Raw genomic sequence first — 13,982 nt, 5'->3', positions numbered from 1 at the left:
ACAGTTGGAGGTGTGAGGCCTTAGCTGGTCTCACCTGAGCATTAAGGCATGAGAGCACCTCTAGGGCCTTCAGGTTCTCAGTACTTTTTAACTTCATTTAAACTCAACTACTTTCCTCTCCCAGTTGAAAGTGTAAAACATAATTTACCAAGATGTGCTGTTTATTCTCCAACAAATTATATTTGCTGTTTAGATCAAGTTTAAAAGTCAACAAACTGTGTGGCCTTTGACCTTCAGTGACACGAGCTCTCCACTAAAGGCTGCATTGAGAGCACTCCTGAACAGCACCCAGTGTTACCTGCTGGACACCGACCTACTTTGCAAACAAGTTACAGCCACTATGATTTAATAACACATACTATTACATTTTTTGTTTTATCTCCTTTTTCTTTTGGCAAGCTTAGAACAATCCAGAGAACAGAAAATAAAGTCTTCAACATCGTAAAAGAAAATGAAATGTGTCTCTACCTACATGCCTAGTGATTCAGGCTAAAAGGTACAACTGAAATCCTTAGTGCAAGAAACACAATCAATTAATACAAATTAACACTCACTGATGTGTAGGGAAGTTTCCTATTCAGAGGTAGAGTCCAGTGCACAAGGCTTAAACACAATAGCCATCAGTCTGAATAAAACTGAGCCAGGCTTTAAGGAGTCACTATTGATGTCAGATATCAGACTGTGTGTACACACATACAATAAATAGACTGTACAATCTTTTAAAGTAGTTTAATAAACTCCACAAAATAGTATCAGGTGCATTGAAATATTTACATAAGTCAATTTCCAAATCTCCCATTCAAATAAAAGGAATAAAAATAAGATTTCTGCAATCAAGTCAGCAGTTCTTTTCTGAAACGGGCTGGTAAAATAAGGTATTTTACACGAGAGGAAGGAACTTATCTAAGAGGTATTCATATTTGGCTAAGAAAAATAGGTCCCTTTTAGAGTTCTAGAGATGAGAGAATACAAAATGACACTTTCCTACACTTTTAGCCTCTGTTTAAGGTTCTTGAAGAGATAAGCTGATTTTGTTTCCCACTCAGAACAAATCATCAAAGGTGCAATAGGAGGGTAGTTAATTTTTTACTTCCTGTTTTGGACGTGTAGGCCAGAACTGCTCACACTTCTGACTAGAAACATGACTGCAAAACACACTCCACTGAACCCTGACTGTAACATTTCTGGCTCCATGCTCTTGGGATTCTGACAATTTGTTCTTTTTCATTTCCAAAGTGTGTTCCATGGAGAGGGACCTGTTGGGGTCAGGCAGATGATTTCTGAGTATTCAACACTAATTAACAGACAATTCTAAACTCTTCCCAGCTCACACAGAGGAGGATGTAACAAACCGGATGCTAAGTGTCTCAAACAATGAAAAACTCACAAACCTTGGTCACTGCAACCTACGATGAGCAGAAGCAAAGCACTTGTGGGTGAGTGACTTGGACTCTTGGACTTCAGGTCAGATTTTGTCGTTGACAGGGCACCTTTAACCCTTTATTTTACTCAACAAGAGTCTGATCTAGCCCCAAAGCAAATCAGAAACAGTCAGAAAACACAAACGTTGGTTATAATTAAGGAAGCATGAGCCTTCACAGTTTGTGTAGCTTCTCCAAGCACCCACAATGAAAATGCAAGTTGAGTTTTTTTTTATTCAACCATTCTGTGAAAAATACCTCAGGAAATAGTAACATTTTTCCTCTAGTGATCTTCCCACTGGAATACCCACCCACCCACTCCCTCCCCCACACTTTTTTTTAAATTTTAGATTTTTAAAAAAATTGTATACAAATAGACTAAATTTGATTTAAAGTAAACATATAAAAGTCAAGAAGAATATTGCTTGCAACAATGGACGTGGAAGTAGAAGAATGACTAGGCAGGGAGCACATGGACACGGCTCCTCACAATGAGGTCAGGCAAACCTGGCTCCCTGGATGCTTCTCTCTCCAGGACGCCTATGCTGAGGACCATTGCCTTCAGCCACAAAGTCTGACTGAGTTTTGTAATTCCACCTTCATGTTAGCAGAGAAAGAGAACCAGGGAAGGAGAGGGCTGACAAAAACAAAACCAAGAACAACCAATTGTAAGGAAACTGGAAGGCACAAGCACCCATGTAATCCAGATAGAACGTTCTTGGAGTGAGGCAGGAGAGGGAGACTTTTGGTTCAGCACTACAGTTAAGTTAATCCTGCTATTGTTGGAGGGGAATCATATAAGCAAGTGTGTAGAAACACAATAAGCACATCTCACTTGTGAGGAAGACAGCTCAAGAAGATGATGCAGAGATAAACAAATCAGCACTATTTATTTGGGTGTCTGTGCCATGGTGGGTACAAACTATATTCTCTGCTCTGTGGGATCAAAACCAAACCAGAATAAAAATGAACAAACAACCCCCACCCCAATCCCAAGAAAGCAGCAAGAAGGAACGCAGGAAGTCTTACAGAGCATACCCATTCCAAGGGCACAGTATGGCACTCCGGACTCGGATGTGCACTCGACTCTGCTACCTACCTCTGGCTCCACCTGGTATTTATGACCAGACAGGGACCCAGAAACAGTCAAGCTTCTAAGTATTCTCCGCCTCAATACAACTTCCCTTTCCTTCATTTCCTCTCCAGGATTAGAGTCTTTTTCCTCCATGAAAGAAGTGCTGTTCATGACGGCCGGGAAAGCTTGATACCGGGTGCCAGAACACTGATTTCACGTCCCCTAAAGCCCCTTAGTGTGCACAACGCAGTGTGGAGGCAGGCGTGAAGGCAGCCTTGACAGGGCTGTGTTCAAACAGAAGGGGGGAAAAAAGAACAAAACAAACCACCCCAAGTTCATCTTTTCTCAAACAAGAGGAGAAACCAAGGGATGGCATGACCTCAGAAGAGCGCCCTAGTTAGGAGATGATGGCGGGGGACCACCGTGGCAGAATCAGGTTGTCAGCACTTGCTGACCGCTTCCTCATGGGTTTTCTCAGGTCCTTGTACTTGTCCTCACAGAGACGAGAGATGGCCTGAGAGAAAGAAAGACAGTATAAGTCAGGGCATACACCAGCACTCAAGGGGACCCCTTAGTCAGGGGCTCTGCAAGGCTGCCTGCCTTTGCTGGCTCAATAGGCCTTGCTGCCCGGCACAACTCCAACCCTGTTTGAAAACTGGATGGTGGTGGTGGTGTGTGTGTGTCCTCATTATTTTGGAAGCAGAAGGGAGGGAATGCACAATTCTACTGCGAGGGACAACTACAATGAGGATGCATTAGTGAGAGACAACCATAAGAACAATGGTAGCAGAAAAACCTAGGGTCCAGGGTTTTTCCTAGGAGCCAACTGATATGGTGGGTGTTGGTGAGCCAGACTCATGGACTCTGAGGGATGGAAAGATCACACAGGGCCAGGATGGAAAGACTTTGTAGTCTACAGCCAGCATAAATCTGCCAGTACCTTTTAAGAGAATATGTTAAAATTCAAAACAGCATTTTAGAAAAATAACTTCAGCAGCAGCAGAGAAGAAGGGCCGGAGGAGAGAAAAGAGACAGGCATCCATGTGCAAGTCATGGTCAAGTGGAAAGCAGAAGACTACCAGGCTGAGAGGCCTTACCCCTCACATGGTGGCACACAATACGGGTGAACATAATAAAAACACAAGTCTGATTGTTCAGGGGCATCAGAATTCTTGGATCAAGTTCTTTTATGTAAACTTCCTAAGATTAGCAAGTATCTCTGAATTCATAGCCACAGATAGCAATATTTCCTCTTTATCTCTCTGTATATGGTAATAACAGCTTTCTCTGACATGTAGACAGAGAAAAACACTCTTGAGCCCATCTGAGAGTATTTTTTTTTTTTATTTTTGAGACAGGGCTTCTCTGTGTAACAGCCCTAGAAAACTAGAACTAGATCTGCGGGCCAGGCTGGCCTTGAACTCACAGAGATCTGTTTGCCTCTGTCTCCTGAGTGGTAGGATTAGAGGCGTGCACACGCCCAGCGAGGATAATTTTTTAAAAGACAAATACTCAGCCTGTAAAGGTGCACTGCACAACCAGCATGGTCAAGAGCCACCGGTGCAAATCTTAGCAGGTGAGATGACATCAGTATCTCCTGGCAGTTCTGTTGGTTTGTTTGTTTTTTGAGATAGGGTTTCTCTGTGTAGATTTGGTGCCTGCCCCGGAACTTGCTCTGTAGACCAGGCTGGCCTCAAACTCACAGAGATCCACACTTGCAGTTCTGTTTTAATCCAGTGCTAGGCACCCAGCTTCTTCCCTTGCTTTACTAGCTTCTTTCACTTTCTTTGAAATAATAAACTATAAAACGGTAATTTTAGCCTAAATCCTTTCTTTCCCATGCTGCTGTCAGGACATTGTATACAGCCACAGCAAGAAAACTAGAATAGTGTTCAACAGAAGGAATGTGGAGGAAATTCACACTATATAAAACTTCTGCAGAAACCAAAACCAAACAATAACAAATCACTTTTCATCTCTGGCTTGATTGTATCCAACTATTGGCCCTGTCAGAGCGACACCCTGAAGGGGGGGTACAAGCAGTAGGTAAACACCACAGGCCTTAGTGAGTCTGAAAAGGGCTCTCCTGTCTTCCCATCTTTCCTGTGGTCTCCCATCTTCCCCTGTGGTTTAAGGCTTTGTGCCTTTTTTTTTTTTTTTGTCAACTTGACATAAGCTAGAGTCATTAGGGAAGACAAAACCTTAACTGAGAAAATGCTTCTATCAGACTGGCTTATAGCCAGTGCCACTCCTGGGCAGGTGGCCCTGAGTTGTATAATAAAGCATGCTGAGCAAACCATTATGTGGCATTCCTCTCAGGGCCTCTGTTTTGGCTCTTGCCTTGTCTTCCCTTTCAATGATGTAGAAGTATAATTCTATCCTACTCAAGATGGTATTGGTCAGTGTTTTATCATAGCGAAGAAACCAAACTACAACAGGCTCTACGGATGAGATTATATTGCCTACGGGCTGAAGTCCAGAGGGATGAGGTCAGGGTCAGCACAAATGAAGAAGGGGAATCTCACTGGTGCTCCTTCTCACCACTGTGCCTTTCCTACCTTCCTCCTCTCTGCTTTCACAGATGTGACGAATGGGTGGAAATACACATTTTCTGTGATAAATAGTCACAGGTTAGAACAACAGCCTTCAACCTAGATCATGAACAGTGAGGCAGGCCTCAACTCCAACCACAAAAGAATCCTTTAAAAAATAATAATAATAAAAGCTTTTCTGGATTCTCAATTGCTAAGGTCACTTGGCAGCTTTTTCCCACTTTAAAAAAAGGATGCTGGGAAATACTTATTTTGTGGGCTTATAATCATAAAAACAAAACAAAGCAAAACCATAAACACAAGGATGTTAAAAATGTTTGATTTTAAAATACACTTGGTGTACATTAAGTAAAAACTGCCATCTGGTTGTTAAAATGAAACACATACATAGTTAGTTATCCACCTAGGGTCCCGTTCATCGCACAGCACACACTGAGAGACAGCGTGTTGGACAGAGATGGTAATGGGACAATGCCCTGCAGCAGAGTGTGAATCTACTTACCTCAAGCTTGTGGGCACGCTCCCTGCTTAGGGGCTCCAGGGGAAAGCTCAGGTTGTTTGCTTCTGCCAGAGAACGAAGATCAAAATAATACTTGGCATACACGCTGGAAGGAACATTGATGTTGAACTGTAGCAGTTCTAGGAACTGTCGCTCCAGCTCATTCCTGCAGAACAAAAGCAGCAACAGCCTCGCTTAGTCGCCTTCTAGTACTGCCAACCGACTGAAGACTAGACTCCAGAAAACTGTATCCTCCAGGAAGAAAGTTTATCTAATTACTGCTTGGTTGAACACCAGCTACGAAATACTACTGTTAAATGTGTATTAAGAAGCAAATCTATATGAGCTGGAGCCCAGAAAGATGATCAATAAGAACTGCATTAGGGAGATTTTTGTCTCTAAGTCATGAAACAGACAATGGTCATCCCTTACCTGTAATGAATTCATCAAGAATGGTAAGGACAGGCCCGAGTCTCAGAAGATACCTAGAGAAGCCGGCCCATGTAGCTGAGGTCTGTATCTCCTCAACGTGTGTGTGTGTGTGTGTGTGTGTGTGCGCGTGCGCGCGCGCGCAGTATTTAGGGGCTTCCTATAGGAAAAGACTAAGGGAAGGGTTCAATTCTAGCTCCAGTCCTTAAAGAAGTTCCATTAGCCTGGGAATTGAGCTGGGAGAGGGGGTACATGTTAAAGAAGCTGACAGACTACCCCTACTCTAACTTCAGCTTGGCTGGTCTACAGACTGGACTTTCTAACAGGTCCCGTGTGGACGGTCTCCACAGGGAGAAGAGAGATGTCTCAGTTCATCCAAATAGCTCACTTTTATTTTGATAAAAAGAACAGTCAGAGTGAATTTTCAAAAGTCAGTATTGAGAACATCGCATTCACCTTTCAAAGCAGGCATACTTGTTACTATTGTGGAGCTAGTCCTAGTTTTTCTCCAGAAAGGAAGTACCCAGCATGTTGGTCAATGCCCTGGAGCACCTGATTCTGAACTTCTGTCAGAGCACACCAAAACTGTTTGGTGTAGTTGGCTTCTACTTGTCTCAGCCAGGGCACCTGCTCTTCACGCCAGCTGATTTTCTAGACAAGCAAAGAGAAGATGTGAGTAGGGAGGGTAGAGCTCTGGTGGGAAGGGACAGCCAGAGATTGGGAACTGCCACCAAAGGAACCTCTTGCTACAAGTCTGGCCTCTACTCCCCAGTTGTGAAGCTGAATTTGGGTGGGTCCTGTCCATTCTGCACATCACTCTTCAGACCTGAACCAGTGCAGCACTATCTTGCTCCCAGGCTAAACTGAGTCCCACTCAACTTGCACCTAAAAACCATTTCATTATGCTGTAAGAAGCTGTGACAATCACAGAGACCCACACTTCACAGCAGCTGAGACAGAGGGGCTAAGATCAGAGCCGGAGCTATTGGGCAGAGAAGAACTGAAATCCCAGCAAGCACACAAAATACATATAGATGGAAGGAAGAAAGGAGGTAAAAGAGGAAGCTGTTGATGGAGTTCCAAGCGACATTTTCTCAGGTCTTTTATTTGGAAAATAAAATAGAACAATCTTGTTTGTTTTTGTATGTTCTTGTGAACAGAGCTCACATGTACCAAATAAACAAACTGTGCTGCATTTTATACTTTTAAGGACTTTAAATTAGTGTTATTTGGGATTTTGGTTTTTAAACTTCAAGCAACTATGCTTTATTTAAGTGAGATTTAATAAAAGTAATCCCATTGAGTGTGAAGCAACAGCTAAGCTTATGGGTACAGACTGCCCCCTAGTGATGAATGGGCATCACTACAGAACTTATTCAAAGAAGAAAATCTCTTCATTCTATATTCCCAGCCTTCTGGAACTTGACAGAGGAGGATTCAAACAAGACTCATAAAATAAAGAATAATTTCCAGTTTTGATTTTTCAATCTACAGAATGAATTTAAGGACAGATCTGAAAGCGTACTGTCTTAACAGGAAACTAACAATGATACAAAAGAAAAGAAGGCTTTATTGATTTCCTTCCTCACCTGGGTCATCCCGAGGAAACAGTTCTGGTGTCAACATTTATAAGAAACACATTCCGGTCAATAAATAAAAACTCCTTTTAAAAGAAACCGCTACACTAGTTTAACACAGCACAGAAACAGAACTGCACTGGCTAAGTGCATTTAGTTAAGCTGAAAGCAGGACTCAGAAGTGGAGTAGAGTTATTTCTTAAGCTGGTACCTTGCCAGTCTTTCTAAAGCACTGAGCTCAGTTCAAAAGTCTGTCACGTAGCAACAACCCGTGAGGAGTACACGACTAAAGGAGTCCCAAGAAGGGATCTCTAGTGTTCACAGCACTGGGATTCACACTTACGCAACATGGAAGCACCGGGAAGTGACTACTGGCAGGTGAGTGGGTAAACAAAATGGGGCACTGTATATGAAACGAAAGAGTATTCAGTCTTAAAAAGAGAATGATGACAGGTCATAAAATAGATGAGCCCCGAGGACATTATTCAAGGACTGTTAGCTGCAAGAAGGTAAACTCTATGTGACTTTACTCATATGAGGTACCCTGAGCAGCACACAGACCTATTGAAGTTTATTTTGGGGTTGAGTTCACTAAATCTCTCAGGATTCAGAAGGATCGCTATAGTAGGCAAAAACCTACTAAGATATCTGAGGGTTTAAATAAATTATCTCACATAAGTCTTTTTATCAAGCCTCATTTATTCTTCCTCTGCTCTCTCCAATGCTCTCCTGATGGTTTCCTTTCGATGTCTTGCTGTTGTTTGCTGGTCCTCTTTTGATGCTCTTCCTCTCTGTTCTTTATCCCACATGGTTTCCAGTTTATATACCCATACAGACAATTAACAAGCATGAATTTCACAGAATCACAAAAACAGGAACAGGAGGAACCTAATGTCTCAGAAGTAACGTGGCTGAAACACTTTCTGGCAGATACTGGGAAAATTAATTGATAATGGGACTTTAAACCAGTACAAAGTTCTAGTAAGTTTTTATGCACCAACTACATTTCTTAAGTGTAACTAGTTAAGCTAGAAGTTTGTGATTAACAATTGTAGAAAAGCACTTCTGCTTCCTACCTCTGGCAGCTGGGAACACAGCATCATGGCAGCCATAGTAACCCATGGGCCTGGGAGGAAGGCCAAAGGCTTGATTTGTATCAGTGCCCTGCTAGTTAAGTTAAAGGGGATTTCTCTGGAGACTCTGTTTCCAGCTCTAGCAGGGGTTAGCTTTCTTTTTGAAAACATGCCTTTGGAACTGAGTTCCAAAGCTACTTCCCATTTTCAGGTATTTGTTCAAGTGAGACACATTTTCCAACACTGAAATCTGCAATAGTGTGCTCAGGTAACTGGGACAAAATACCAGAAGATTGGGTATCCAAAGCAACAAATGTTTTCTCATGGTTCTGGAGGATGGAAGGCCAAGACCAAGGTATCTCCTGAGGCCTTTCTCCTTGGCTACAGATGGCTACCTTTTCTGCACCATCTCTCTGTCTGTATGTGGCCTAATATCCTCTTCTAGGGAGACTAGACATATTTGATTAGGTGTAACGCAAATGCTTATTAGTTTTAACAATAAAAATCTGGAGTCAGATACAGGGGTAAATGCTGAAAGATCAGAGAAGCAGAGCAGTCAGTCACTAGTTCTTAATTCTACTGAATCCTCAGATCAAAGGGCAATCCTGTCCCTAAAAACGCTCAGACTGAATGCCTGAGCTCCTGTCTCGACCCACCTATATTCCTCTCTCCACTTAGTCAAGCTCCCTAGTGCTAGGATTAACAGTGTATGACTCCTTAGTACTCGGATTAAAGGTGTGAGCCACCACCACCTGGCTTTGTTTCTCTTTTAGACTGGATCAATTTCATGTAGCCCAGGGTGGTCTTGAACTCACAGAGATCTGCCTCTGCCTCCCAAGGACAGGGATAAAAGGTGTGTGCCACTACTGCCTAGCCTCTGATCTTATTTGTTATATAGCACAAACACAATATTACCATGTTTTCCCTTTTTTTGTCTAAAATTAAAGGCCATAACTAATATAAAACTATGTACAGTAATTATAATAGCTATGTATAATATATACAGACAATAAATACATCAAGAATATCTAGTCCATTTGCATTTGACAAATTCAAAGAAAATATTCCAGTATCTATCCTAACTTGTTGAGGCCAAAGTCTTGTATTTAATTCACTTTCTATCCTAACTTGTATTAGCATCCAAAACTATCTTTCGATGTACCTTATACACTTTACATTTCTTTAGTGAATTTCTTTTCTGAATTTGGTAAAAAGGAAAACTGTAACTATAAAGTCTTCAACTCCATTAGAGACCCAAGAAGGAAATAATATTAACTGAGTAAAAAGGAAGTGCAAACAAGCAACTTCCAAAAAGTATGAGAAATGGCAGAAACAGCTGGCTTCCTGGACAGTTCACCCAAGGTTCCTCTGTAATGTTTGGGTATCCATCTTTGGCCTTACAGATATAGAATGTCAGTAAATCTGTGAAGCAGAATTTACTGAAGGGCTGTTCTACCTTGTCTATGCAAAGTTTGGCAGTCCTTTTGTGCCCTGCTTGTCCCATTTGGATAGCAAACTGTCAGCTGTCAAGGCAAGAGAACTTTCTTGCCTAGTGGCTTACTTTGCCACAATTAGGACCCATCCTGAGGACCCCATTTTAGCTTGATGTCTTCTTTAAACTTTGTGTCTCCAATTATGGATATGGCCTCAGTTTTATGGGTCAGAACTTTAATGAATGAGCTCTAAGAAGATCTAATTTGGCTGCTAATAGCCAGAATCTGTTACAGAGCTCTGTGTGGGTTCAAGTCTTCATGCTGGAATGTGCATTTACCTGCAATAAAAAGAATACTTCAAGCATGCTGAGTAAGCCAGCAGCATGGGAGAAAGACTTCACCTGCAACTATCACTTTTGTCTGCTAACAGTGACTGGCCACCACAGCATCTGAGGAGGAGCACAATATTGCTTCTGCCTCTTTCCGTTATCTTTCTTCTGTTTTGGGAGGGGAGCAGGCCAAGCATCCAGTCTTAAGCAGGTTCCTCATCCCAAGTTGGAACTCTGGATTGTTAATGTTAACAAAGCAAATAATTTCAGTGACCAGTTAATAGGAAAATAAAGGAATACCTTGTGGTCTTAAGTAATTTGTATTAACAGATGACTATAATTTAACATGTAACTGAGAAAAATATCAAAATAATTCAGCGGTACTAATATACCAAAATCCCTAGAATGTCATAGCCTCTTGACTATTATAAAAGGTAAGAAAACAACAGGAATAACATGTCACTAGGTAACACTCATACATGAAAATATGAACAAGTGAAAGAAAAATCAGCTATACCAATATCTTTAATAGATCTGTTTCCCAGATTATCTAATCTCCTAACCTTTAAAGATTCATATTTTCTGTTTTATTTTTTAGACAGGGTCCAGGCTGGTTTGGAATTCATACTCCTCCACTATCTCTTAGTGATGGGATTATAGTTGTGTGCCACCACACCTGACTCTTTATACTGTCTTTATCAACTGAGCGCTAATGAGATGAAGAGGTTTTTGTAAGTGACACTTTTTTTTTTTTTTTGGTGACAGGGTTTCTCTGTAGCTTTGGAGCCTGTCCTGGAACTAGCTCTTGTAGACCAGGCTGGCCTCAAACTCACAGAGATCCGCCTGCCTCTGCCTCCCAAGTGCCTGTGCTATTACCGCCCGACTATAAGTGACACTATTGTAGTCCAGATATTAGCACTACAGTTTCAGTCTATATGCACATTTTCAATTATGGGTAATTTTAAGGGAAAGATTTAATGATGGAGCAAACTCAAAAAGAAATAGAGCTCAATGAAGAAAGGGGACACTCTAAAACCTCACTCTGAGAACATGGACTCATAATGGTGGGACTCAGGCACTAGTTCACACTTACAACTTTAAATGCTATTAATCACATATTATGTTGAGAGAAACCTGTCCCTTGCTATCTCTGAGGTAAGTCTTGGTATTTGGTTGGTCTGGGACTCCTCCTGTGTGCTAGGATTAAAGGTGAGTGACATTCTACTTACACACACACACACACACACACACACACACACACACACACACAGAGCATAGATTAACAGCCTATTCAAAATAGGAAATTTGGTTCTCAGAACAAATGGCGGGATCATCACAAAAGCACCTCAACGGATTGCTATTTAGTCGGGAGAGAAAGGAGCAGGCCTGATGGAGGCTTGCAGTCTCCAGAGGCAGGTGAGGGGGCACAAGAAGGGCATGGAGGAGGTCACCTTCCATTCTCTTCAAGAGAACTCCTGACACTCTGGCTATGAACTCTGGATCTCCCTGTCTCTACCTCCTGATGTTGGGGATTGCAAGATTCTGTCACCAAACCTGATTACAGTCTACACTTTAGAACCAAGTACTCCTATGTGCTTTTCCCCCCTGCTCAGTCACCACCATGAAGCCATCCAGCAAATGCTAATATCCTGATGAGAGTCAGCTTGTGGCTTGTCTGTCAATGAGTGAGTTTGGTCAGCAATAGGGCTCAAAGAAAAGGACAGAAAGCAATGTAAAATACAATTACTTTTCTTTTGACAAAATATGGAACACATAGAACTTTTGCAAGAGTACTATTACTACATGCACCATAATGCTTTCAAATCATGAAGAAGCAGTTTCCTTTAAGGAAAAAAATTCAATCTCATTATAATATCTTAACTGCTTAAGATACTGAGGGTAAAACAAAAGAATATATTCTTTTGTCATCAAAATAATCTCTCTTTTGTAACTAATGGAGGCCCAACCCAGAATCTTAGATGTGTGAGGCAAGCCTTTTGAGCTGTATCTCCAGCCCCCAAACAATTCTTTACAATGAATTTCAGCTGAATGAACCCTGGCCAAATTTCCGTGTGTGTGTGTGTGTGTGTGTGTGTGTGTGTGTGTGTGTGTGTGTGTGTGTGTGTGTGTGTGTGTGTATAGAAAAGTACTTAAATTTCAAGAAAAAAAAAGTCATTTAAAAACATTATAGTTGAAAGAAACTGCTCACGAGAAGAAATCGAAATTCTGGCCTTACTACTTACTAGTCAAGGGACTTGGGCATCCTTAATTTCTTGGTAGGAAGGTATATTTGGGGAAACATACAGAGGAACAATGGAGGCTTTCATAAAGATTATGATGTATTTCTTAAAAGTCAAAAATAGAAGCCAATAATAAAGCTGTCCAAGTAAGAAAAAGTATGTTTAAGTATAAAGACAGTTTGAGCTATTTGGGGTCACCTACATGCAATTCACTTGGTGGTCAGAAATTTTCTTTCATTAAACACCCCTAGCCGGGCGGTGGTGGCGCACGCCTTTAATCCCAGCACTCGGGAGGCAGAAACAGGTGAATCTCTGAGTTCGAGGCCAGCCTGGTCTACAAGAGCTAGTTCCAGGACAGGCTCTAGAAACTACAGGGAAACCCTGTCTCGAAAAAACCAAAAAAAAAAAAAAAAAAAAAAAAAAAAATTAAACACCCCTTCCCTATCTCAGGACCTGAATACAAGCCAAGGCTGGACCCAGCAACTAGACTGTATAGGCCACTCAAAAGAGGCATGGTCTGCCTCTAATTCAGCCCTGAAACAGAGTGATGGCCACACTTACATGTCCTCCACTGTGATGTCTTTCAGGATCTGGCAGTAATCTACATTCCACACAGCCTGGTCATCCCACACCTTAGAGGCCAGCAGGATTGCCCCTAGAACAATGCGCTTCCAGTTGGCTGGACAGATGTCAATCTCTGCATACGTCAAGAGCCTTTCAAGGTATACCTGAGGAGACATGAGGAAGCCAGTGCTAAGTGCCTTCAAGTTGTCTCTTCCACCAAAGTAAACTCAGCATAAATCCCACCTCGACAATCCTTTAGGCAGGGGCTACCTGGACATACTTATTTCTTTATATGACTATCTGCTGTAATCAGTTAAAAAAGTCTCGAAAATGATGTCATTTATAAGAGCAAGCAAATTCAAGGGCAATGACAAAAATATATCAAATATACATAAAAATCTGTTGAACATACTTAAAATATAAATTAATCTAATTTTTAATCTGTTTTTTCTTTAAAAATAGATTTTTTTCTCACAAACTATATTCTGATTATAGTTTTCCCTCCCTCTATTCCTCCACCTCCTATTTCATCCAGATCTTCTCCCTTTCTGTCTCTAGTTAGAAAATAAACAGGCTTCTAAGGACTAATATTATAAACTATAGTAAGATAAATCAAACACTAACATATTGGGATTGGACGAAACAAACAACAAAAAGGAAAGGAGCCCAAGAGAAAGCATAAGAAAGAAACAAAGAACTCCTCCTTTACACACCCAGGAATTGCATAAAAACACTGAACTGAAAGCTGTAACTGTGCCAGGATGCAGGGCCATTTCATTTGTATTTTAGT

General features: G+C 41.5%; 1 protein-coding gene across 1 annotated transcript in view; it reads right to left on the bottom strand.

Moving 5' to 3' along the window:
- Positions 1 to 714: 714 nt before the first annotated feature.
- Ccny (cyclin Y) overlaps positions 715 to 13,982 on the bottom strand; it is an 83,701-nt gene continuing 70,433 nt past the window's right edge. Inside the window, exons 8-10 of the mRNA XM_038312685.1 lie at positions 13,190 to 13,356; positions 5,551 to 5,713; positions 715 to 3,010 (exon numbers count right to left, since the gene is read on the bottom strand). Of these exons, the coding sequence (XP_038168613.1) occupies positions 2,894 to 3,010; positions 5,551 to 5,713; positions 13,190 to 13,356 (447 nt within the window). The 3' untranslated portion in view covers positions 715 to 2,893. The remainder of the gene's footprint in view (positions 3,011 to 5,550; positions 5,714 to 13,189; positions 13,357 to 13,982) is intronic.

The sequence above is a fragment of the Arvicola amphibius genome, chromosome 15 (genome assembly GCF_903992535.2).
Source record: "Arvicola amphibius chromosome 15, mArvAmp1.2, whole genome shotgun sequence".
NCBI lineage: Eukaryota > Metazoa > Chordata > Mammalia > Rodentia > Cricetidae > Arvicola > Arvicola amphibius.
Note: the sequence above shows the minus strand (reverse complement) of the source record. Positions and strands in the feature narration are given on the sequence as shown.